The sequence below is a fragment of the Bidens hawaiensis genome, unplaced genomic scaffold (assembly GCF_021521415.1).
Source record: "Bidens hawaiensis isolate Kalapana, Puna unplaced genomic scaffold, B.hawaiensis_p1.1 tig00025376_1, whole genome shotgun sequence".
NCBI classification, from domain to species: domain Eukaryota; kingdom Viridiplantae; phylum Streptophyta; class Magnoliopsida; order Asterales; family Asteraceae; genus Bidens; species Bidens hawaiensis.
The window spans coordinates 89,549-115,306 of NW_027494050.1; the positions used below are offsets into that span (position 1 = coordinate 89,549).

At 35.7% G+C, this 25,758-nt stretch overlaps 3 protein-coding genes and 1 pseudogene across 3 annotated transcripts; 3 read left to right on the forward strand and 1 right to left on the reverse strand.

Moving 5' to 3' along the window:
- Nucleotides 1–2,536: 2,536 nt before the first annotated feature.
- LOC143571449 (EID1-like F-box protein 3) lies at nucleotides 2,537–3,746 on the forward strand. The gene is made up of 2 exons (XM_077056872.1): nucleotides 2,537–2,748; nucleotides 2,800–3,746. The coding sequence occupies exon 2, from the start codon at nucleotides 2,895–2,897 to the stop codon at nucleotides 3,744–3,746; it is 852 nt and encodes a 283-aa protein (XP_076912987.1). The 5' UTR covers nucleotides 2,537–2,748; nucleotides 2,800–2,894.
- A 2,875-nt stretch (nucleotides 3,747–6,621) lies between these two features.
- LOC143571430 (putative sarcosine oxidase pseudogene) lies at nucleotides 6,622–8,085 on the forward strand (annotated as a pseudogene).
- An 879-nt stretch (nucleotides 8,086–8,964) lies between these two features.
- Nucleotides 8,965–21,881, reverse strand: LOC143571444 (protein HUA2-LIKE 3-like). Its single transcript, XM_077056868.1, has 11 exons — nucleotides 21,452–21,881; nucleotides 19,387–19,463; nucleotides 14,661–16,319; nucleotides 13,456–14,296; nucleotides 13,247–13,355; nucleotides 12,766–12,878; nucleotides 12,495–12,682; nucleotides 11,864–12,401; nucleotides 10,723–11,062; nucleotides 10,435–10,611; nucleotides 8,965–9,419 (listed from the first exon to the last, which is right to left on the reverse strand). The coding sequence occupies exons 1-11, from the start codon at nucleotides 21,572–21,574 to the stop codon at nucleotides 9,394–9,396; spliced, it is 4,191 nt and encodes a 1,396-aa protein (XP_076912983.1). The 5' UTR covers nucleotides 21,575–21,881; the 3' UTR covers nucleotides 8,965–9,393.
- A 1,143-nt stretch (nucleotides 21,882–23,024) lies between these two features.
- Nucleotides 23,025–25,501, forward strand: LOC143571431 (putative glutathione peroxidase 4). Its single transcript, XM_077056860.1, has 6 exons — nucleotides 23,025–23,081; nucleotides 23,178–23,254; nucleotides 23,544–23,605; nucleotides 24,320–24,438; nucleotides 24,526–24,693; nucleotides 25,451–25,501. Exons 1-6 carry the CDS (start codon nucleotides 23,025–23,027, stop codon nucleotides 25,499–25,501), a joined length of 534 nt encoding a protein of 177 aa, XP_076912975.1.
- Nucleotides 25,502–25,758: the final 257 nt, after the last annotated feature.

A 25,758-nucleotide genomic window follows, 5' to 3' on the forward strand; every position in this document is an offset into this window, starting at 1 on the left:
AGTTCCGGTTAGTCCGGTACGGCTCCAGGGAGAAATTCATACCAAGTCATACCCGTGGGTCGGGTACGGTAGGAACTGGTTTTTGGTCGGGTCTAAAATCAGTTATTTTGTGTGCCTCCCGAGCGTGAGTCAAATTGGCTTCAATTATGTTAATCTGAACGAGTTAGCTTACGTAGGCCGATAAATGAATCATGAGCTATTTGAGCTTAGCCACACACCCATCTCGATAACCGAAGGTGGAAAAAATGTCACAGGTAACTTTTAAGGACTCTACATGGGGTAAGCACATGTTCTTCTTTAATAAAGATGTAATGTTTGAATATTGCTTATATTATTTTTTTATATATTTTAAAAGGTTATTTACGCAGCACAAATTGCAATTTTCCAGTATCATCGTAGAAATATATGTTGCGAGCCAATCGATTATCATTATGTTGGTACCCAAGGCTAAGATTTTGGTTGTGAAAAGTTAGGTGTATCTAACTATTCTATTTTCTATGGTCGACTCTAAAAACCACCATTAAAAGCATCCTAGTTTTGGGATTTTTAAATAGGGATTACATGTCATTCATAATACATTAATATAATCAATATTTTAAAATGGCAAATGAAGTTATCATCATTATGATGGTTTTGGACTCTTTTTTTACTGAGAGAGAGAAATAATGTTCATAATATATTAATAAAAAATATATTCTTTTAAAAACTACAATCAAATAAATATAATTCTCCTATTGTCAATAATCTCAATATTCAGTATTGGATAGTAATTAAAGGTAACTCAAATAGACATATCAACAATTTCTATAGTTCCCATTGTATTGTCTTATAAGTTGGAACCAAAGCTTAGTTATAGATAAAACCATTTAAAATACCAGTCTCTTTAAAATCAGATCCGTAAACACTAGGTTTTATACCAATCAACGGTGGATCTTGAAGACATAATATGGGTGAACTGCATGATTTTGAACAATAATTTGGATGAGCCAGACTCAATATATATAAACTTTTTTTTTGATTTTTTCCGGAAAAATTACACCACTAAGCGAAAAAGTTGGGTGGGCAAAGAATCACCCATTATACCAACTTTAACTCTATAGTTGTACCACCCTAGGCAAATCATACATTTGCTGTAACTGTACCAACCATGTTTTGAACTTTCACCTAAAAAAATTCCTATAAGACCATATGTTGTGTATTGAGCCTCTATGGTGGCGTTTTGCGTCATGTCACTATAGGGGCGTTTTACAACAAATTGGTGAAGTAGATGAAGTCTCTTCAAATCATTATCACATTATTATTTTATTATTATTTTTTATAAAAATAAATAAATAAATAAATAAACCACCAATCACCTTCTACCTCTTCCCCCTTCCAACGATTTGTGGGAAACACTCTCCTTCTAGAACACCCACAGAGGATGGTGTTCTCAGACGTTTGAGACTTTTTGAATGGACAAAACGCCCAACTACACCCAGTCTAATATTCAATGCTACATTATCACCACCATCATTTATATCAAGTAAATAATAACAACACACCAACCTACAAACAATGAAACATGTAAAACCAAGGTACAACAACAATTCAACAAATATCTCAAACATCCAAACACAAACCATCACACCACCAACCTAATTTCATTCTCACAAATATCTAACAATCACAATATCCCAATCAAAACAATAATAAAATAATATTCTCTCACTCACCTTTTCCATCCCAAGTCACTCCCACCACGTGTCCACCACCTCACACCACCACGTGTCCCACACCACAAAATATCTAATCTCATAAACCCTCAAAACCCTCCACGTTAACCCCTACAAATCTTTTCGAGCAACCAACTTTTCTACACATATTATGGGACACGTGGCTCATCCACTTATTTAAACTCCACGTGTATGTGTATAATGTATATGTATCACTCCACGTTGTTATGTATCTGTAACGGAATCGGGTTAACTAATCGGTTGTCTAATTATCACCTGACACGTACATAACCCCACTATAAGGTTCGTGTACCTATATATATAGGATTGGTACCCTTACTCGCCGGAAAATTAACTGAATCAGTTCAATATTATTCATCCACCTGACACGTATGCAATATAGATATTTATAACCCTAATTTCGCCGGAAAAATAACAGAATCCGTTCAAATTGATACTCAATTTCGCCGGAGAGTCGTCGGAGATTTGAGAAGTTAATAGAATCAGTTCAAATTGATTCTCAATTTCGCCGGCAATACAACAGTCAGTTCAAATTGAGCCTCAATTTTCGCCGTTGACCGCTGAAAACACACAGTTTCAGCTCAAATTGATACTCAACTTCGCCGGAGATTTGAGAAGTTAATAGAATCAGTTCAATTTGGTTCTCAATTTCGCCGGAGAAATAACAGTCAATTCAAATTGAGCCTCAATTTCGCCGTTGACCGGAGAATTCAATAGAATCAGTTCAATTTGATACTCAATTTCACCGAAAAAACAACAGTTGGTTCAAATACATCCTCAATTTCGCTGTTGACCTTGCCGTTGACCGGAAAAAACAACAGAATCCGATCAAATTGAACCTCAATTTCGCCGGAAATCTGTGAAATCAATAGATTCAGCTCAAATTGATTCTCAATTTCGCCGGAAAATAACAAAATCAGTTCAAATTGATCTTCAATTTCACCGGAAACAACAGATTCAGCTCAAATTGATCTTCAATTTCACCGGAAAATAACAGAATCCGTTCAATTTGATCGTCAATTTCGCAGGAGATTTGAAAAATCAACAAAATCCGTTCAAATTGAAGCTCAATTTCGCCGGAGATCAGGTTTAACTACAAAATCCGTACAAATTGATCGTCAATTTCACCGGAGATCCGAAACAACAACAGAACCGGTACAAATGAGTGCGAATCAGAATCAACGAGTACGCTTAAACTCATCAACCGGCGGTGGCTCCGGTTCACACGAACCGGACTTCTTCAACGAACGAGTGTTACTATTGGTTATGGAATCAATAAAATGGGACGTAAAAGTCCTTTGCCGTACCGCCTCCGTCTGCCGCAGACTTCGCGCCATGGCAAAACGCTTATTATGGCGCGAACTTTGCTTATTCCGCGCGCCGCGGATAACCGAGGCGTTATCCAACGGCGTGCACAGCAGCCGCATGTCCGGCGGCTGGCCGGCTTTAGCCAAATTATTATTTTACTGTGGCGGGTGTGACTCGACCCGGAATTTTGTCATGAGCCGGTCTAAACCGGGTCACTTTGCGACCGAGTCCCGGTTCTCGAAAACATCTGGTCGAAGTTTTTTAATGAAACGGTGTCGTAGTGACTTATTGTTTGTTAGTGATCCGTGTGAGCATCGGTTAAGTGATTTAGAGGATGATTTGGGGGTTTTTCGAGGGGTATTTCGGGGATTTCGTGAGTCGATGACACGTGCGTGTTTGATAGCGAGACAAGTGGCGTTGGAAGAGAGTGAGAGGTGTCCGTATTGTGGGGCGCGTGTTTGGAGTATGACGTCGGCGGGGTTGGTCCCGAGGAACGCGGCGAAGAGGCTTGGGTCTGATGACGGCGCGTTGGAGTATTTTGTTTGTGTGAATGGGCACTTACATGGCACTTGTTGGCTTGCGCAGTTGTCGTCGGATGAAGGGACTGGGAGGGGTGAGGTGGGAGGGAACGGTGGTGGTGATGATGGGACGGGGAATAGCTCGGATGAGTTTTTTGATGGTCCGACGGGTGAAAATGGTTTTTGAAATAATGGATCGAATGGGCATAACACTTGATCCGTGAGCAGGGATGAGTTACTGGTACCCATATCATACTTTATTCGGTATGAACTTTTGTTAATTTCGGTATTTTCGGTACTAGTATCGTCTGAAAAAAGTGGATACCAAATATCTATTCTATCCAAAAGTAGCCATTAAAATATTTAATATAGAGATGGTATTAATATTTTTGGTATCAGTACGATATTGAATTGACCATATAATACAGATATGGTATCTAAATATGGATACCATATAGAGAGGTACCAGAAATACTGATACCATATAAAGATGAAAATTTTGTAATGGGTACCGGTATTTACCGATAGATTTGATACGGTATTCGGTATCTATTTTTTCATAAATTACTATTTGTACTTTTGGTTCCGGTAACTATTCGGTACAAATCTCATCCCTATTGGTTTGCCTAGGTTGTGTTATTTTGTTGTACCGTACAAGATAAATTTAGTCAGATTCAGTTGTAGTTGATTTCATTTTGAGTGTTGGTTGTGTTACTATGAGGTATTGAGGTTGAGACCGGGGATTGTAATGCATCAAACACTTATTCCATTTGTATCATTTGACTTTTATTATGTGTTGTTAGACTTTTATTATGTGTTGTTGTCTCTTGTTTTTTAATTTCTTTTTTGCTTATGTTTGTGGCTTCCAATATGACATATGGTAAAAGTAATAAGATAATTGGATTTAGTAATTCAAACTATCATATATTAGCCGGGATTAATTCTAGTATAAAAATTATTTTTAAATTTGTTTATAGACAATCTTAACTTTGAACGCATTTATTTATATATTATCCGGGATTAATTCTAATTTAAAATATTATTTATAGACAGCCTTAACCATTTATTTTTTAAACGTATTTATTTGCATGACTATTTTATAGTGAATAGATTCGGCCCCCTTAGCCCAAAATGTTGGCCCATTAGATCCACATACATTAGCACACCGTACTAAGTATAAAAGTGCAACTATAACCCTAGTATGCCAAACACTTGTATTACATCCATAATCTTCTAGAACGATCAGGCTGCAAGCAACAGTAAACCACTTACCTAAAGCAACATTCTATAATTCTGTTAAAAACTCATAATCAACTTTTAAGGAAATGCAAATAATCACAAACAAAGCATACTGTACAAACCTTTAAAAACTCATAATAGGTATTCAGAGCAAATGAAAATTAGTGCCATATATAAAGCAAACAATTGAATTAAACATCTAGAAATATAAGAAACCTAATCTCTAATTTTAATCCATTCCAGATGGTGTGCACCAAGAAAACAATATCTAAAACCTTTATTCCTACGTCTTCAACTTCACCAATATACAATCTAAAAATCTAATTTAGCACACATAAAACAAAAAAAATTATTACAACCATAGCAGGAAAAGGAAAACCAATCTAAATAAAAGAAATGAGCCGGAAGGGTATCAATTTGTATAACAAAGTTTGGCCCGTTTAAGGTAAAGAATAAGAATATAGTGTTTCTCTACTCAAACGCGTACCACATAAGAAACTTTACAGACGAAGATGCAGCCCTTTTTCTCTTATATAGTGTTGACCAACGAAGTCATGTTTTGAAAAGTGGATAACATATGTGGGCCACTTCTAGAAAATGATTCAATGAAAGAGTGACTTGAACCCATCTAAACCTAAAATACTTGGTTCGCTAAAATACTTGGTTTGCTACAAACTGAGATGTGCTGGGTTGTGGTGACACCTGAAAAAGAAAACACAAAATTAACTTTCCATAACGAACTAAAATAAACTTGGTTAGAAATAATAAGAATGCAAGATGGGTGAAAACATGGATTAAAGATTACGTAAACGTTTCCGGGTATGTGACTAAGTAAAAGAATCTAGGATTAGGCTGAGGTTGTTATCACAGCTGCAACATACATTACTATACCAAAAACCGAACATCATCATTGCCATAAATTGATCTAAAGAGACAAAATCAAAACCATTATACTTATGAAAGTCCAATCAAAATCAAGTCAATCCTTCTAATGATTCAAGTGACAACCATAAACAAATATGATGACGTAATTAAAAATAAACGTGAAGTCAACTCGAGGCTCATCACGGCTGCAACATAGATTGCGACGCCAAAAACCGATACCGGTTTGAGAAGCAGAATCACAATAGGTTCAGCTCTGCACCATGGCTGCAACATAAGTTGCCATGCCTATGACCGAATTATCATCACAACTATAAATGAAAGCCATTAGATTTGAGGCGGACTTCCCTTCTATCGACAACCAAGCCATCTCAGTTGCCAATCCAAGACAACACAGGCTCAGATAAACATCATTGTCGGGCCAAAGTCAACTCCTTCAAACTGTTCAAGAAATTATATTATAGTTGAATGATAATGAAATACATTCAAAGTCACAACAGAGCAAGAGAAATTGAAGATGAATTGGTAAAAAGTCATAACAGAGCAACACTGTAAACAGCCATACCAACAAAAGTCATATATCTAATCATAGTTTTGGCTTATGATAATCTCAATAGTAATATGATGGTGAACATCTCAGTAAGCATATAGGGGGCATCTAATGAGGCTAATACTGAAGGAAGATCATATATTAAAACTTCAAGAAACCCCATTTGTACAATAATAAGAACAGGATGCACAACTTTAAAGCTGTTGTTGAGAAGTTGTAAATTAATATATGGGATAAAATATAGTACATGAACAACGTGCACATTAGCACCACTAGTTACACTTCATCAGATCCTAGTCATCACAACATCAGTAACGATAAAAATCTATCTGTTATTTGTCCCCTTCAAAAATGCCAAATCTACCCCTCACTATATTCTATATTCTATATTCAACTTCAACTAAACCAACAAGTCACAACTTATCACAAGTGTTCCATTTCACTCCTTAGACCTTAATAAATCTTGTACACAACATGGAAAATAATCCAACCCAATTCGATGTAATAATAATCGGAGCCGGCGTAATGGGTAGCTCCGCCGCCTACCAATCCGCCAAACGCGGCCACAAAACTTTACTCCTCGAACAATTCGACTTCCTACACCACCGCGGGTCATCCCACGGTGAATCCAGAACAATTCGTGCCACTTACCCCGAATCCTACTACCCGCCAATGGTCATAGCGACCGAACGGTTATGGAAACTAGCGGAGTCAGAAATCGGGTATAACGTGTATTTCAAGTCACAACAACTTGACTTAAGTCCAGCTGATGACTCGTCCCTCGTGTCGGTCATAAACACTTGTAAAGTTAATAATATTTTTTACAAGGTTTTAAATTGTCACGAGGCGAAAAATAATTTTGGGGTTAATATCCCGGAAGAGTGGGTTGCGGTTGTGACCGAGCTAGGAGGCGTTTTGAAGCCTACAAAGGCGGTTGCGATGTTTCAAACGCTTGCGGTTAAGTATGGGGCTTTGCTTAAGGATAATATGGAAGTGATAGGTATTGATAATGATAATATTAGAGGGGGGGTTTTGGTTAGTAGTAAATTAGGGGTAAAGTTTTGGGGTAAAAAGTGTATTGTTACCGCGGGTGCGTGGGTTAGTAAGTTAGTTAAAGCGGTTACGAATGCGGGTGTGATTTTGCCTATAAAGGCAGTTGAGACAAATGTTTTTTATTGGAGGGTTAATGAAGGTTTTAATATTGAGTCCGGTTTTCCATCGTTTGCGAGTTATGGTGAGCCGTATATATATGGGACGCCGGTGTTGGAGTACCCGGGTTTGATTAAAATAGCGGTTCATGGTGGGCGAGAATGTGATCCGGATAATAGGACATGGGGGGGGGGGTTCGGGTATGACGGTTACGACGGTTATTGAGCGTTTGAAGAAATGGATCGGGTTCACGTTTGGGGACCGGGTTGATTGGGAAGGCGGGCCGGTGATGAGTCTGTCGTGTTTGTATTCGATGACACCGGATGAGGATTATATTATTGATTTTTTGGGTGGTGAGTTTGGGGAGGATGTGGTGGTTGCGGGTGGGTTTTCGGGTCACGGGTTCAAGATGGCTCCGGTGGTGGGGCGGGCGTTGGTGGATTTGGCTATCGAAGGGAAGGCGAGTGCGGTTTATGGCGATGAAGGGTTTAAGTATTTTAAGATTGGGAGGTTTGAAGGGAATCCTAGAGGGAATGTTAAAGGTTTTGAAGACCAAGTTCGCCTACGGTAGGTTAGGGTGAACAGTGTCGATACCTCATTAATCGATGCTGTCCACCCTAAGGAGGTACCTATCTAGTTTTTCTATATTTGCATTGGAATTAATTAATTTAAAAAATTAAAGAATATTTATTTACAATGTTCTTTGATTTGATGGATTTATCTTTATTGTATTGTAATAATTTTTTATTTCTGTATTTGTTTTGTATAAAATTTTGTTTCTTTGTAAAAAAAATTAGCTTTATTGTAGTTAAAGCATGTAACGCGTTTAATACAACCTCGCGGTGCCATAAGAACTCCACCCCGCTCACTCGTAGTACTACACTAACCAATCTTGTTGAGTGTATGCTTCGGCCGTTGGTCAATAGGTCAAAAAGCCATCATTCACAACTAGCCCGATGAGTCCTAACCCGAACAATTTGATAAAAGGGTCAAAACTCAGACCCATACCGGTACTGGTGGTTAGAAGTGCACAAAAAACCCGAACCCTGAACCATACCATAATATCACGAAACTAGTTTTATTTATACCCAAAATCGGTTTTCCCAATACCCGAAATACTCAATCTATACCCGAAAAATACCCAAAAAATACCTAAAAAAAAGTGCAATTAATTGAGAAACCCAATCTATACAAAAAAAAAGCCCTAAAAAATCGATTTTTTCAATACTCTATTCTTGGGTATTGAAAAAATCGATTTTTTAGGGCTTTTTTTTCGGTATAGATTAGGTTTCTCAATTCGATTTTTTCAATACCCAAGAATAGAGTATTCAAATAAAAACTAGAAGAGGGTTTTTTCTACCCGTAAATAAGGTATTCAAATACCCGGTTTTAGAATACACGGTTCTATACCCAAACCCGACCCATACTTTGCCAATACCTGATTTTCAATATCGGTCATACCCGAACCCGTTCCATACCAAGAACCGGGTATTAAAAAATCTCAATTTGTGCACAACTAGTAGTTTTCAACATGTAGCATCAAAATAACTATGAAAAAAGATATAATAAATACACTTCACTTAACAACCAACAAACATAACCAACATGTACAGGCAATATCAAAGTTTCAAGTAACCACAATTCCCAACAATTGACTAATAAAAAAACATCCAACAATTTGGCTAACACATAAATGACAGACAGACAGACAGACAACATATGATAATAAACCTTACAAAAAATGACAAAAGAACCACATGATGTTACAGTATCTTTGACTGCACCCTGAACTGTATTATGCATTTACAAAGGAATTTATGCATCTTGATTTCATGAAAACTGTTAAGACTGTTGTTTGATGCATGCAATAGGTTGTGTTCTTCTAGAAGATTGTACAAGGGGTATTTTGTTGTAATAAGCCTGTTGTTGATTTCAAGTGAATATTTGGGTTGTTTATAAAATTGGAAGGTTTTTGTTTTTTCCAAATAGTATAATATGGCTTGTCCCTTATGTGTCACCTTGGTCTCCAATAGTTAGGACCTGCAATAAAAAAAATAAAGTTAAAAAAACATATGATTACATATGCACGGGTTATTATAAAGGTGATCAACCTCAGCCAGAATCACATCCAGTTGGCCAATTTGAGCAGATTTTGACTTACAAAATAAAACATAATTCATATTTTTATAATATTAAAAAAAAGAATCGCTTTTTTAACCAATGATTAGTAAATTTTAGACTAATTTAGTATTTAAAAATGTATTTATCTTATTTATATTGATATTCACATATTTTGTTATAAATATTAGTAAACTTATGATGTTTGACATGTATATATATATAATATCCAAAAGTTAATTTTCTTTATATTTATCACACCCAATTCCCCAGTCGGCCGCCTAGCGACTTTTGCAACCTTGGGTTATATTATCTTTCATTGCTTAATAATCGTTTGCCTTTACCTTTATGGTTAGTTACATACTTTGTCCTTTCAACTAACTGCCGTTAATATTTACGTTGACTTTTTGTAAAAATGACTATTTTACCCTTGTGATTAGCAACAGAATGTGCAGATTTTACAGTTTACCTTTTTTTTATTTCTTTTTCTTCTCTTCACAAAAAAAGTAAAGAAAATAAAGTATAAAAAAGAATGGTAAAAAAGTTGGAAACAAAAGGTGCAATTTTCAATACACCTCAAGACACAAAAATTGCAATTTAGTGTTTAAAAGATATAAGGAAGAATAAATGTTAAAAAAATGGGAAAACGAAAAAAACAGAACAAAAAACTTGATTACGTAAAATAAAAAACTTTAAAGTCTGTTTCATTTGTGTGCATTTTGACAATATAGTTGTGAAAATTATATTATAAAGCAGCTAAAAGAGTTTGTAAGCATTTATAAACAGCTTGTGCTAAATTTTATAATTAGTTGTTAATTTTGTAAACGTTTTATGATAACAGCTTATTCACCACAGATTTATCAATGTTTACACTTAGTCAGTTTTCAAACGCACTTTAAACATTATAACAATTTAAAAGTAAAGAAAACGAGCAAACCTCTATTAGCCATATGAACAGATGCTTCGGGGTATGGTCTATGGGGTGCCATATCTCTATGATTTGGAGGTCTTACTGGATAATGCCAAGTGTTATTGGGCATTGGAGGCTCACAATGTGGGCCCGCGTACATATTCGGAAGATACATTCCTCTCGGCCCGTCAGGATGACAAGGACCTGTTATCACACACAAGAAAATTTTCTCAACAAATAATAATAATAATAATAATAATAATTCTAAAAACAGTAATTGAAAATTTGAAGTATGTAAAATCAAGATAAATTTACCCGAGAATGGAGGGGGCGGGTATCGCCAGCTGTCATCCTGTGGATGCGCATGCATTCTGTCATGATCACTGTGAAAATTACCACTATCTGTATTATTGACAAAATGGAATCTACCAGGATATGAAGGTGGTGGAACATCCCGACACGATTGGTCAGATTGAAAATATGAGAACTGAGATGAAGGGGCGGGGTGTGGCGGCCTTAGGTGAACGTTACTGGTGGCTTGAACAGGTGGACGAGGGGCGCTGAACGAGCATGATTTTGATGATTCCGGTACTTCAGAAGGATGGTAATGAACTGACATGGCAGCTGTTGATTGATGTGAATCATCATTACCGTTCTGCAATGCCAGGTGCCACATATAGATGTTAAAGACACAACCACCTAGTCAACAATCTCCAGCTTTTCGATATACTTGTGTGTTAAATATGATAACAAATATATAATCGAAGTATTATATTTTAGAATGAAATGATTTAGAAGGTTCTATGCCTTATAAACACTTTAGAATTAACCCAAAAATCACCTGCCTTAACCCATCCACGTATCAATTCTGACAAAACGGTAGACTTGACGGTTGAGAAACAGGTCAAGACAGTTAACTTTGGGTACCGGTTATAACAGATAAAGTCAAGTTAAACCCACTTTTTGTCTAGTTTCATTTTAAACACATTTTGTTGACTCCTAGCTAATATACATATCGCTAAGCAGCAAATCCACAAGTTGGGGTCAGCAACTGAGTACAACCCAGACCGACCCTGAACCGGCAAACCTTTATATTACATACCCAAAACCAGACCAAAATATGAGTATTGGGTCTGTCTTGTCAGGTTCGGGCTCAAAATTTAGATTCAAACAAAACCATCCATTATCAATTTAAATTTCATATTTCCATTCTACTAACGGATCAACTTTTATCACTCAATATATAGAACTCAAACTGATATCGAGTCAGTTTTGTCTCAAATCTAAGCCGGAAAGCCCGAACCCGATAAGAGCAAGATCCAATAATCAAATCTTGGTGTGGTCTCAGGCATGGAACTAATTGATTTAGTGGTTCCGGGTTGGTTCAAGTTATACCCGATTGTTCACCCATATCCATAGTTTCAAGCAATATTAAAAATATATATATCAAACTTACCTGGCTACCTACATAAACACTGGCATCAGGTAATAGAAGAGGTGGAGGAAGTGCGGCTGAAGGAGGCAGAGGAAGGGTGGCTGGAGGTGGTAGAGTAAATGAAACTGGCGGCGGTGGTGGCGAAGGAAGGGTAACCAGGGGCGGCGGTGGTGGAGGAAGGGTGGCGGGAGGTGGTAGTGGTGGTGGAAGGGCGGCATGAGGTGGAGGAGAATTCGGCAAACGCGGTGACGAAGGCGGCAAATCACTTGGTAATGGCGGCAAATGAGCAACTTTTGCCACATCAGCAGTAACTGTAAATCCACCTTCACAAGTAGGGGCTACATCTTCCATTTCAAGCTCGCCATCAACATCCTCCAATACATGTGTATGCTTCTCAGCTGAAGGCGTAAGCGTAAGAATCTTGTCACCTTCGTCACAAATCTCGGGATCTCGTTCAGGAGTTACCGCCTCAAAACCCTCCTCATCGGAATCGCTTTCTTCTTTTTCATCTTTTAACATTGTTGGCATACAAAAATCAGATAACTGTATGCTCGAGTTGCTAAATTCCATTTAAACAAAACAAAATCATTATGTATTCGATTTAAGTAACTACTTAAAAAAATAGTTATAATAAAATAATTTAATTTAATACCTTCCGTACTCATCAACTAGCATACCCTCAACTTCCCTAACGGGGTCATCAAAGGCCCGTTCATTCCTGAAGGGCCGACGGGAATTACTGATCCTAGAAGACAAGTTGTTAAGGGAATCAAGCTCACGAATATGGTGACGGATCATTGGTTCCGGAAGAATCTTTCTTTCTTGCCACAGCTTCAAAACCTATCCAACAATACAGATATAAATTAGTAAGTTCTGTAGTACTGGTCATTTTGGGAGTACAATATCTTAGAAGGAAAACTTGCCTTTAAGCATTGCCTGCGGTTTTCAAGACCATTACTTCCTGGAGGAGCAGCAGCTAACAATAACCGTGGTAGCACCGCTTGGATAGCTGAAGGATACAAACCGCCCGCATCACCTGAAACAACAAATTATAGCATCACTTATATAAGAAAGTGCAAGAAAACATAACAAAAAGAAAGAGGGAAATGCATGAAATAAAAACATCTTCACATTTTTTCTAAATTTAACCAACTTACATTTATTATCGATTTTAACATAACCAGTGCAGCATCAGGTAAAATCAGTTAAAATGAGGGTGGTTGCTAAAATCAGTAATAAATTGCAAATAGGTTTGAAGGCGGTTGGTAAAATCAGTAATAAACTGTAAGTTGGTTGCTAAGATCACGAAAAAGTGATTTTTTTATTTGTGCAAATTTACCAATAATGAAGTCAATGAATGTTAAATCTGTCACACTAACAAACCAACAAGGGTAACTAAATTACCTTTAAGCCCTCGAGAACATTGCGCAATAGAATCCACCAGAAAGAACAAGTCCACCCGTTTATGCAAACTTGATTCAGATTCCAAACTGCGAGCAATAGTCTCCACAACCTACATTCAAAACAATTGCTTGTAAATTACCAATAACAATCAAAATCTTAACAAAAAACAAATTTTGGTAAAAATAAACAAAAATACTGAAGTAAATTACCTTGACAGCAATGCCGAATTTAGCACAGTCAATGGCAATACGGGTAGCCCGGTCAATGCTTTTTTTGGTCCGTGTTAGAGTCCCAAGACTCGCCTCAAATGAAGTCAAAGCTGCATTTGCTTCTGAGATAGTGTTCCGTGTGTTGCCAGTTTGTTTCATTTTTTCATGCACATTGGGACTAGTCAAGCCACTGTTTTCAAGTAGATTACCATTATATGACGTGGATACAGGATGGGAAATTGAAATATTACTGAGAGGCGAGACCCGTGACACATCTGTTGAGTCTAACGGGCTGGTTACAAGAGAGGGTGTCCCGGTACCTGACACACTATTGTGGCTCGTGTCATCTTCAGAAATACGAATTGAAAGAGGCGGTTCAGGACCCGGGTCACTGTTTTCAAGTGATGTGGATTTATTAGGCAGCAAGGCTCGTGACATGTCTGTTGAGTTTAACGGGTCAGTCGAAAGAGAGGGTGCCACTATACCTGACACGCTTTTATGGTCCGTTTCAACTTCAGAGATATGAGTTGAAAGAGAAGGTTCGGGACCCGGGTCAATGTTTTCGGGTAAACTGCCATTATATGATGTAGATACAGGGTGGCAAATTGAGGTATTATTGAGTGGCGAGGACTGTGACACATCAGCTGAGTCTAATGGGTCCGTCGGAAAAGAGGGTGTCCCGGTGCGTGACGCGCTTTTGTTGCCCGTGTCACCTTCAGAGATATGAGTTGAAAGAAGAGGTTCGGGACCCAGGTCAACGGTCACCTCTTTCATAACAGTAAGAGATGGAGGTTCATCTACTTCCGTTATTGACTTCTTGGTTTCTTCAACATCTTCAACTCTAAAACAAAAAATGGTTCCAGTAACAAAGAGTCAAACAGGGATAATTAAAATATATATACTAAAAATAGAAGGTCATATTGATCAAATAGGTTTCCTAAAATCATTTCTGTTCAAACAAAACTATGATATTTTCAGTGCTTTAGTTTTCAGTTCAAGACCCAAACCCGTTATGACATGTTTTCATATAAATGTGTTGAAGTCAATGAACAGGTCTCTTAATATATGATTTTAAAATCATATTTAATAAATTTTTTTTACAAAACTAAGAAATATGTTAGCTTATTAGACCTGTTTTGACCCGTTGAACTATTTTGACACCTCAACAAACATATGACTTTGATGTGTATTAACTATTAACTTACATTGCATTATCATTGGTATCGTCTTGAATCGAATGGTCTACAATATTGCAGCTTTTTTGGGGAGAAGACTGCACCAAAGTGACATCACCATGCAAGACAACTCCATTATCATATAATAAAGAAACATCAGATGGATCTTTTTTTTCAGGAGTAGACTCCTTCATCTCAACAACTTCTGTTGTAGGTTTCGGGCTTTCTGGGACCGTTACTGTTTCAACCGCTTCAGGTAAAGAATCCAGCATAGCATCATCTTTACAGTCAGCGATTTCAACTGGATTTTGCTCCGGGCTACTAGTTCTAGAAGGTTGATTGCACGTGTGCATCTCATCAGCCATTTCATTCTTCTCAACTGGTGAAGATACATTACTGTTATTCTCCGAAGTACCATTTATAATCGTCTTCATCGCAGATTGCCCGCTATGAGACATTTCAACCGGCTTTTGCTCCGGGCTAATAGTTATAGAAATTTGATTGGATGTGTCAATCTTTTCTACCATTTCATCCTGCTCAACTGGCGAAGATACATTGCTATTATTCTCCAAACTGCCATTAATAATTGTCTTCATGGCAGATGGCCCGCTATGAGAATCTTGCTTATCTTCCGCCACGTAAGCAGACATGGCTTCAAGAGCCCGATGCAGTCGTTTGGACGGTGGTAAAGCAGCTTCATCATCAACAAAATGTTTATTACTATTATTATTAGCTTCCCAGACGGGAGGTTTATTAACACTACATTTGTGCAATGTAAGACCGTGGTTTAATCCTTCCCGACCCGTATCTTCTGCTCCACTCACGGGCTCCGCGGTTTGACCCATTCGAACCCTGGCCCGTTTCACTAAAGGCAGGTGCTCATCACCGTCTTCTTTAGAATACTTTTCAATAGTTTTTTCAATATCAGAGTTCTGAGCGGGTTCGGTATTATCATGGAATTCACGTTTTCTGCTTGGCTTTCTTTTCTTCTTATTAATCACGGGTTTGTTTTGAAATTCAAGGGTCTGATTCAGCTGCATATCATACTCAACTTCAATAACCTTCTGATAACCAGATTGTACACAGTTTCCCTCGTTTAACTTTTTGGTATCGGAGTCAACGGTCACAATTTCAGACCCATTTTCTTCCGGACTCGCATTCGAACCTGATCCATCAGATGAAGTCGACGATGTCCTAACCCGTTTCGTCCTCTTTTGTGGCCCGTCTCGCGACACATCTTCTCTTACCGAACTTCTTGACCTTCGAGTAGAAACTACGCGAGAACCAGAATGTTTCTTTCTGGAGTATGTTGTCGGTAAAGGTGCTTTCTTGACTGCCAAATTACCATTTTGCCACTCAGATGCCATTTTGTCATCTTGCGCCAGCAAAGCAGCATTTTCACCATTAGGACCTAAAAAATCTGAAGGTTTTGAGCACGGGTCAACAGCAGGTGTGACAGCCTCACCCTTTGATGCTGAGCTGGCGACACATTCCTCGTTTGTTGAAGCAGTTTGATCAATTATATTATTAATGTTATTAGCTTGCTCTTGTTTTTTTAATTCCTCATAACTATCAACAATTTCCCTTACAGCACGAAGAAAATCAGCACCTTTACCGTGACGTTTATTCAAGATAGATTCCTTTTTCTCTTCAGTAAAAGCCTCCACATCAGCTGGATTGCAAAAAGCTCTGCGAAGAGAGATAGTAGTTATATACTGACACATCAACATACCAGAGGGACCCACAAAATGCAAACAATACCAATCCAGGGGCAAACAAGATAAATGTGGCATATCGAGCGGGTTGAGACACGGTTCACAATGAAATCAGGTCGAAAGCATACAAATCTGGCTGACCCAAAACACGATTTTTTTAACCAACAAGAGTAAAAGAAAGTGATTACTCAGGGGTACCACCTTAAAATCTACACAGATGGGGTTCTCGCCTTTGGGACTTCTGCCCCACCTTTTAAATTCCATTTTTCTATTTCTTTTTTCCGCTCCACCACACAAATACTTAATTTAGTTTTCTCTAATAACATGTAATATTTAATACTTTTTAAAAATCTAGACATTCAGTTTTGTCTTTTTTGTCTGTTTCGATAGTAATTTTATTGAAAACCGAGTTGTATCCAAAAAATGTGACTTTTAGTCTCGCAGTATCAAATAATATGTTTATTTCGAATGCAACACGGTTTTCAGTAAAACTTATATCCAAACGTTGACATACAAAATAAAATAATCAAAACTGTATGTTTAGATTTTTCAAAATTTTGTTGCATACTAACAGAGAAACAACTAGGTTTAATGCGAAATGAATATAAATGAAAAGAAAAAATAAAAACTAGAGAGGTGAGGGAGATGTCACCAACAACCCCGTCTGATTAAATGTTTCAAGAAGGCACCCCCATGTAAGCACTATCTTTCAACCTTACCCATTTCCAATAAAAGTAAAATAAAATAAAAAAGGTTCCCAGAAACACACTTTGTCCAAAACTATAAAATATTTGATAAATAGTTGGTGAAAAGTATGATAGCGAAAAAAATACTATTTAATAATAATTTGACTTCTTGAATAAAGTGATGTTGGAAATTTTAAGCATTATAAATACATTTGGGAGACCAATTCAAAAGAAAACAGGACAAACTGCCACCTCTCAACAAGATGAAAATGACAAATCAACAGTGCTTACATGAAGCTATAAAAACCCTACACCAGACTCATAGAACAGCTTCACATTCATAATACACAATAGGCCAAAAAACTGCACATGTTAACAAGTGTGGTAGATGACTATATGGTACAAAGCCTAGCCATATGTACAGCTTCTGCTAACTATGACATGTGGCAACAATACCAGTCTTCAGTGTTTGGATGAACAGATTCTGCTACTGAGTGTATGATGACTTAGTGGTCAATATAGCAACTTTGGATAACCAGTTTGATGTTCTCACAATATCGCATCATGCCTTACGAGCCACCCTTTTCAAACCAAGAATGAGATTACCTAATACCACCAAATTACCCATCCCTTTAACATAACTAAAAGACTTCTAATTTTCAGCACAAGAACGTCTTTTTTGGTCATTTTATTACAACTTATATTGTCATTTCATCCATCCTTTTATCACAAGGCACAAATGGCATGATATAGAAAGGCGTAATAATGATAGAAAGTAAAAATGTATGTGTTGGTTAAAAAAAATAATAATAGTCTCTAAATATAAACAAAAACCTAATATCATTCACAGCTAAAATGTGAAGATCAAAAAAATCTAACAGAACGTCGTGTGTAGTTGTATGCCATATTAACTATTTAATTCTACACGTTTGAAAACTGATCTTGTGGGAAGCGAAGCCCACAAAACTAACAAACTATGTTGCAAACTACATCTATAGGTTAGTGTCCTACCAGAGTACCAGTTTTGTCCACGTGTTATTCCCAGAAACTTCAATAAAATTATGAGTAATAACCAAATTTAGGCTCACTAATGTGAGTTAGAACTGTTAAGGCCTAGCCTACTTTCGGGCCACCACATGTGGTGCGCAGAAGAGAAGCGGGGCGCAGAGGCAGCCGGCCCTAAGCCCAGCCAATAAAGTGATTTCTTCATGAAGTTATTAACCCTAGATTAGTCTATATATATAAGCTATGTACCTGTAATCAAAATTTTCACTCAATAAAGAATAACCCTGGTTTCCACCCATGGATGTAGGTCGGTTACACCGAACCATGCTAATTCTTGTGTTCTTTACGTTTCTGCAGTTTGTGGTTGCGTGTGCGTGCCTCTGAATTTCTAACAAGAACCGTAGGCCTAAGTGGTTGCTTCTTATTTACTACAGTTAACTACAGTTATCATAACAGTGGTAATTGAATACTAAACATTAAATTGATTATCAAAAATGAAAAATACAACGAAATTATCAACATCATGTTCTGATGTTCATAAGAACCAAATTAATAGATTGTAAATAAAGCAAAATAAAATGAACAAATAAAAAGAAAATATTAATCAAAGCTTGAGAGGTTGAACAACTCTGCCACAGTTTACTTTCACGAGGTAGCACTCTCTAATGATATCAAAATCGCTGATCAAACTATGCATAGGTTGAAGAGTATATCTGTCCTAATGCAACTCTAATCCCTAATCTTTATCTAAAATAGAACATATTTCTTATAAAGAAAGCTACCTGATAACAAATGAAAGGATATTTAAGACAACCCAGATAAAACATCATTAACTGTTAATACTTGTCTCCGAATGACCTAAGTCGTATCACATGTTTTGTGCAACTATCTCAATGGCATGCTAGTAATAAAAAAACGAGATGTATATATAAAATTGAACATAAGTATCATGTAATATAGTAACTCAATCTCATTTCGTAAATTTCTTTATAATGATAGCGTCTTTGTCAAATAACAGCAAAAAAATAAATGATAAGTTAACAACATATCAATGATAAGCTAACTGGTCCACTCAAATCCCCTAAAAATGAGGTTAGCAAGGATATCATTCAATAACTTTTAGTGAGTATAATAATATTATATCTCTCCATTCTCCACCCAGCCTATTAACTTTATGGTCTACTATTGTCGCAGCAAAGCATCATAAAAATATTAATTTCACTTTATTTATAAAAGCAAACTGTCTGACACTGCTTCCTCAAGTTATAAACCCAAAGAAGCAGTATATCTGACTGATGACTTTTAGTGAACAATAAAAACTTGTAAGAAAGGTTGCAAAGGTATACTCACATTTGTTGTGTTCCAAAGAAGAAGACTAGAACTTTCTTCCAGTCATTAGAGTACCCCCACTTTTCTGGCTCACTTACCTGCAACCAAACATGCAGAATTACAATAACCACGTGTTTCATATTCTTAAAAGTCCGAAAAGAATTTTTTTTAAAGAACAAAAGAAAATACAAAACACCAAACATATCGAATTACAGATAAATCTACAAACCATGATATAAAGACCGCCTTTTATGCCAATACAACAACAGAAAGGGTTGATTGCTTATGTCAGCTAACACTACTGCAATTTTTTTGTTGAACCTAAAACAGTTCTTTGCGCCCAAAATAACAATTAAATGCATTATCAACAACTAATTTGAATAACAGTAACAAAAAAAATCAAAAGCAATAAAAAGTCATAAACTTTAGTGCTGAATCTAGTCAACGACTTATGAATCAGTCAGTAAAAACCCTAAGTAAATGCAAATCAACAAACACTAACACTACAAGATTCCCAAACAAAGAAACCGGAAAACGTTTATAGTGAACAATTATAATAACCACACGTTTCATATTCTTAGTCGGAAAAATAAAACAAGATATAGCAATAACCACAAGTTTCATACTTTTAAAAGTCCAAAAAACTAAAAACAAGATATTGCAATTTGCAAGACACCAAGCATATCGATCTACAGATAAAATCTAAAAACCATGCTATATAATAATCCCTTATATATCAATACAACAATAGCAATTTTCTGTTGAATCAAAACAATTCTTTGACATCAAAAATTAAAATGATTTCAAGAAAGAAGAACAAAAAAATACCAATTCCAAAGGACCAATAAAAAAGCATTATCAACAACTCATTAGACTAGCAGTAACACAAAATTCAAAGACATTAAAAAAGACTTGATATAGTGCCAAATCTATCTATTCAAAAACATCAGTCAGTCAAAACCCTAAGTAAACACAAACCAATAGACTTCGACTCAACAAAATTCCCAAAATAAGCACAAATTTCATACGCTTAAGTCCAAGTAAATTAAAAACAGGATATTACAAGACACAAGCATATCTATTTACAGATACATGATAAATATACAAACCATGCTTAACATAATACTCCCTTTCATACCAATACAACCATAACAATTTTTGTTGAATCTAAAAACAGTTCCTTGACATCCAAAATTATAATGAATTCAAGAAAGAAGTACAAGAATGTACCAACTCCAAAGCTCTGATCAAAGACATTATCAACAACTCAATCAATTAACAGCAACACAAAAACCAAAGACATTAAAAAGCCTTAAAATTTGTTGCTAAATCTCTTCAATAACTTATAGATCAGTCAGTCAAAACCCAAAGTAAAGTAGTAACCACAAATCAATAGACTTCAGCTCTACCAAATTCACAAAATAAGTGCAAGTTTAATACTTTTTCATATGCTTAAAGCCCCCCCCCCCCCAAAAAAAAAAAAGCTAAATTACAAGACACCAAGCATATGATTTTACAGATATATTATTATCAACAACTCATTGGATTAACTAACAGCAACAAATAAACCAAAACCATTAAAAAACCTTAACCTTTAGCACTAAATCTATTCACCTTACAGATCAATCAAACAATCAGTCAAAACCCTAACTAAACACAAATCAACAAAAGCAACAAAAAGCCTTAACCTTTAGTACTAAAGAATCTATTCAACAACTTATGTGTCAGTCAGTCAAAACCCCAACCACTAGTACACTACAACAACATAAGGGATTCATTGCTGATGTGTGATATCAATGTCAAGCTAACACTACTGCAATTATTGCTAGATCCAAAGTTAAAATGTTTTCAAGAATTTTAAGATAATACTAAATAAATAAATTGAAAAAAATAAAATTAAAATGATTTCAAGAATTACAAGAACATACTAAATAAAATAAAAAAAAAATCAAATTAGCAGCAACAAATAAATTAAAACCATTAAAAAGCCTCAAACTTTACTACTAAATCCATTCAACACCTTATAGATCAATCAATCAGTCAGTCAAAACCCTAACTAAACACAAATGAAATCAACTCTACATACCGTAGCAGGCCATGCCGGAAAGCCTTTGACCTTGGCCAGAACCAGATCGCCGACCTTCCACTTCCGGCACGCCGCCGCCGTCGCCGCCGCTTTACCGGCGCCTCTTCTCCGGCTGGGCGCCATATACCAAACCACTACCTAGGGTTTACTAACAACCAGATAACTAAACAGTATAAACGCATTGAATAATAACAAATTAACACTTAATATGTATTCAATTAGCTAAATTAATAAGATATTGATGACGTGTAAGTGTTTAATTGAATGAATTAAAGGCTAATTTGAAGTGAAACCCTAATAATAATATTATGAATTGGGGGTTTGTGTATGGGTTTCAGTGGAGAGAATAATAATAGATATGAATTTGGTGTGGAGTTTAAGGGGTTGACTGGCTCTAGTGTGCGCGGGGTGCGTAGGTTTAGGTGGTGTACAGGAGTGTGTATGGATATGGGTGTAAGGAGCACGTGGCCGTCAGTCGTCATTAGAAATGATTATGGGCTGCTGATTATGAAGATGATAAAGTAAGGGGGCCTGAGGGTATTATTATTGGGCTGGTTGTGATAGGCTTTTGTAGAGTGGTATGGGTTTTGCATGCTCAAAATCGTTTTTTTTTTCAAACCGAATCGGGTTGGGTTTTGCATGATCAAAACCAGTTTGACTCAAACTGATTCAATTTAGCAAAATTTTAAGTCAATTACACAAATAACCCCCGAGGGGGGTAAAAAGACTAAATTGCCCTCACATGAGGTGCACATGGTTGGATTTAACGAGAAAAACTAACCCTCGTTAGTAAAAAGGGCGAACCGTGCAAGGTTTTTTTTAACACAAAGGATGGTTTCTATCATTAAATTTACTAAATGACAACCACTGAAAAAACGTAAAACATAAAGGACGAGTTTTGTCATTTTTTCTTTACTTTAAATACATAAGTGCTTAAGTGAAATCAAATAACTTTTAACTTGTAGTAGTAGTACTAATGTGTTAGATAAAGTGGCATGACAAGGTGACAAGGGTTAATAAGGAAAAATGACAAATAAAAAATTGCCTATTTGACTGGTCAAAATTAAGAAAATGTCCGAATGACTAACCTTTTTAATCATTAGTCGATAAGAATTTAGCCAATAAAATTCAATTATTTTTCCGTTTGACAAGTTTATTTTGACATCAGACAAGATTATTTTAGCGTCCGACGATATGTCGTTCGACAAATAATTTATTTAGCATTCGACGAGATTAAAAAACCGTCAACCTAATACTATAATGACATGTGGCAACATCTGGTTGGCTTAAAATAGGGTCATCTAATAACTAAAATGTCGATGATCCGACAGGATCTTGCGTTGACATATTTGGAAAATTTTGGTATAAATGGGTATTTTCTTAATTTTAACGTGTCAAATGAACATTTTGGTAGTTTTCAAAAAAAAATTATTAAGTGAATATGAAATTGTTATTGATCTTCATTCCAAATATGGAATTGGTTGTAATCTATTTTCTAAAATGATCAATTATCATCCATTTCTATATGTTTTTCTTCTTGTTCAACAATCATTCTAAATTATCCAATGCAAGCATGGGTGCTTCTGCATCTGTCCCAGAACAATCATCAGTTCATGATTTCACAGTCCAGGTATTATTATTATTATTATTATTATTATTATTATTATTATTCATCCAATGTTTTGATCTTCAATTCATTCCGAAAGCTTTTATTTGCGAGGCGCAGGATAGCATGGGAAAGGATGTGAATCTTAGCATTTATAAAGAGAAAGTTTTGCTCATTGTTAATGTTGCTTCCAAATGGTTCATCTTTTTATTGTTATCTTTGATCTTGTAAATTGTAAAAAAAAACATACGTCAAAACGATGAACCATGTTAATGGTGGAACGTTAAAATGTGAGATCACAAAATTTAGACCAAAACGTGAAACATTATCGTAGAAAATAATAATGGTGCCGTAATGGTAAAAAAACGTAAAAAATAAACTAAAGAAAAGTTTTAATAACGTGTTCGTGTGTGGTTACATTATTTTTGTTTGGTTGTTGAAATTGGATTCGATCGGGATTAATAGTTGCTTGTTATGATGCAACAGTGGATTAACGAATTCGAATTACACGCAACTTACAGAGATTTACAGGAAATACAAGGATAAAGGTATGAAACTATCAAAGTATCAATTCTTAGCATAATTTTCCAACATATTTCTTTTGTGAAATATTCACAAAGGTGATAATTTTTGAACATATTTTTATATAAATTTTCTCATATTATGGATTCATGGTAATGTTCTTGAGGTAGTAAATTGGACCTAAATGTGAAAACATACATTTCGAGCAAATATCTGTTTCTGACACGACACAAACCTGACACAAATTAGGTCTAGCCTAAACGGATTCGGGAGTTTTGACGTTTAACTAAACATGCCAGTGTTTGGTGAATCCGGCAAGCTTGCGAGCTGACTTGTTAATTTTATAATTTATTATGTTTTATGTTATGCTAAAATCTAAAACTTGTGTCAAGATACATATACTGTATTTGCTATGTTTTATTTTATAATTTGTTATGTTTTATGTTATACTAAAATCTTAAATAATATCACCTTTTCTGGTATTTTTTTAATTTCCTTATCATATTTTTTTGTATTATACCCTATGATTATTTTTATGTATTTTACTTTATGATAAACATAACTTGCATTCTAAAATTACAACAGTGAATCTTGAATAAGCCATTTTCAAAATATTTATATGCTTACTACCCATATATACATATACTATATTCATCATTGTATCAACTTGTGATCCAACCATTTTTTACATTAATCTAAAAAACGATACCCGTATCATCTGATTTTGATTCTTGATCCAGGTTTTGTGATACTAGCATTCCCATGCAACCAATTCTTGCAACAAGAACCCGGGCCGATAGAAGAGACTGTTCAGTTCGTGTGTGAGAGGTTCAAGGCCGAATATCCAATATTCGCAAAAGTAAAATATCACTAAACTGATATAAACCGGTTCGGCCTATTTTTACACACCCCTATATGTAATATGTATGTTTTTTAATGGAATCAGGTCAAAGTCAACGGTAGTCAAAGCGCACCGTTATACAAGTACTTGAAAGCAAATGGAGGTGGACTTATGGGCACTGCAATCAAATGGAACTTCACAAAGTTTTTAATTAGCAAGAAAGGATTAGTAATACGTCGGTTCGGAGCAAGGACTGAACCGTCTGCTATTGAGGTAGTATTTCGACTTCAATTAGTTTGCTTAACATTTAAGTTATTTATAAGTGAATAATGCGTTAATTATTATTACAGTAATAGTTTCAATCTTCGATTATGATTCAAGAGCAGGCCCGGCTATGAGCCAGGGCAGAGTGGTCGACGGCCACAGGCCCAACTATCGGTGGGCCCGGAAACCTTTAAACAAAAATTGTATATATATATATATATATATATAGGGGTTAGATCAAATACAAATGAAATTAACATGCTAAACGTGAGAATCAATTAGAGTAATTATATATACAAGTAGAGTAATTATGTAATTACTCTAAGATGTAATTACATAATTACTCTACTTGTATATATAATTACTCTACTTGATTCTCACGTTTAGCACGTTAATTTCATTTGTACATTAGCATTCCTCTATATATATATATATATATGGTTCAAAAGGGAACCACAAAATAGTGGGAAACTAGGAACCATGTATTTTACTTGTAAAAAATAATAAATAATTCATTTTTACATTTCAAAAACACATTTTTAAATAATCTTTTTAGAGTTTTTAGATATAAACACATGTAGAAGCTGTTTTCATAACCAAAGTCTATAATCTACAGCCTAATTGCCCAAATCATAACTGGCCCATTTAAAGCCTATAATCTACTTAAGGCCTAAATTTATACTTGTCTTTGACCCAAAAATTTTTAGCGACCCTCGGAGACGGCCCTGTTCAAGTGGGGTTAATTTGTTGTGGTTTTGTAATGCAGGCTGATATAGAGAAGGCGTTAGAAGAGCCTTATGAAAACCAAGAGGAATGATAAGACTGAAATTGTTATATGAGAACACAAGGCACAAAAGTTCAATATGTATTCTTATTTTACTCGAAAAGTTCATTTGACTGTATATTAAAGTCCATGTACTTGTTTAAAATACAACAAATAGTTCAGAAACCATTCTTTTCTACCAAACCCGATAATATGAACTAGTAGTATGGTAATATGAACTACAGTCTTTCCTATTTGTTTATCAAGTAGTAAAACAAACTGATTTATTTATTTACTAAAATATAAGTAGA

Coding starts and splice junctions, on each gene's coding strand:
- LOC143571449 (XM_077056872.1), top strand. CDS start 2,895: ATGAGTGCGAATCAGAATCAACGAGTACGCTTAAACTCATCAACCGGC.
- LOC143571444 (XM_077056868.1), bottom strand. CDS start 21,574: ATGGCGCCCAGCCGGAGAAGAGGCGCCGGTAAAGCGGCGGCGACGGCG. Junction 13,356..13,455: donor AATTCGGCATTGCTGTCAAG/GTAATTTACTTC, acceptor TTTTGAATGTAG/GTTGTGGAGACTATTGCTCG. Junction 9,420..10,434: donor TGTTCATATGGCTAATAGAG/GTTTGCTCGTTT, acceptor TTTTTATTGCAG/GTCCTAACTATTGGAGACCA.
- LOC143571431 (XM_077056860.1), top strand. CDS start 23,025: ATGGGTGCTTCTGCATCTGTCCCAGAACAATCATCAGTTCATGATTTC. Junction 23,606..24,319: donor CAGGAAATACAAGGATAAAG/GTATGAAACTAT, acceptor TTCTTGATCCAG/GTTTTGTGATACTAGCATTC. Junction 24,694..25,450: donor CTGAACCGTCTGCTATTGAG/GTAGTATTTCGA, acceptor TTTGTAATGCAG/GCTGATATAGAGAAGGCGTT.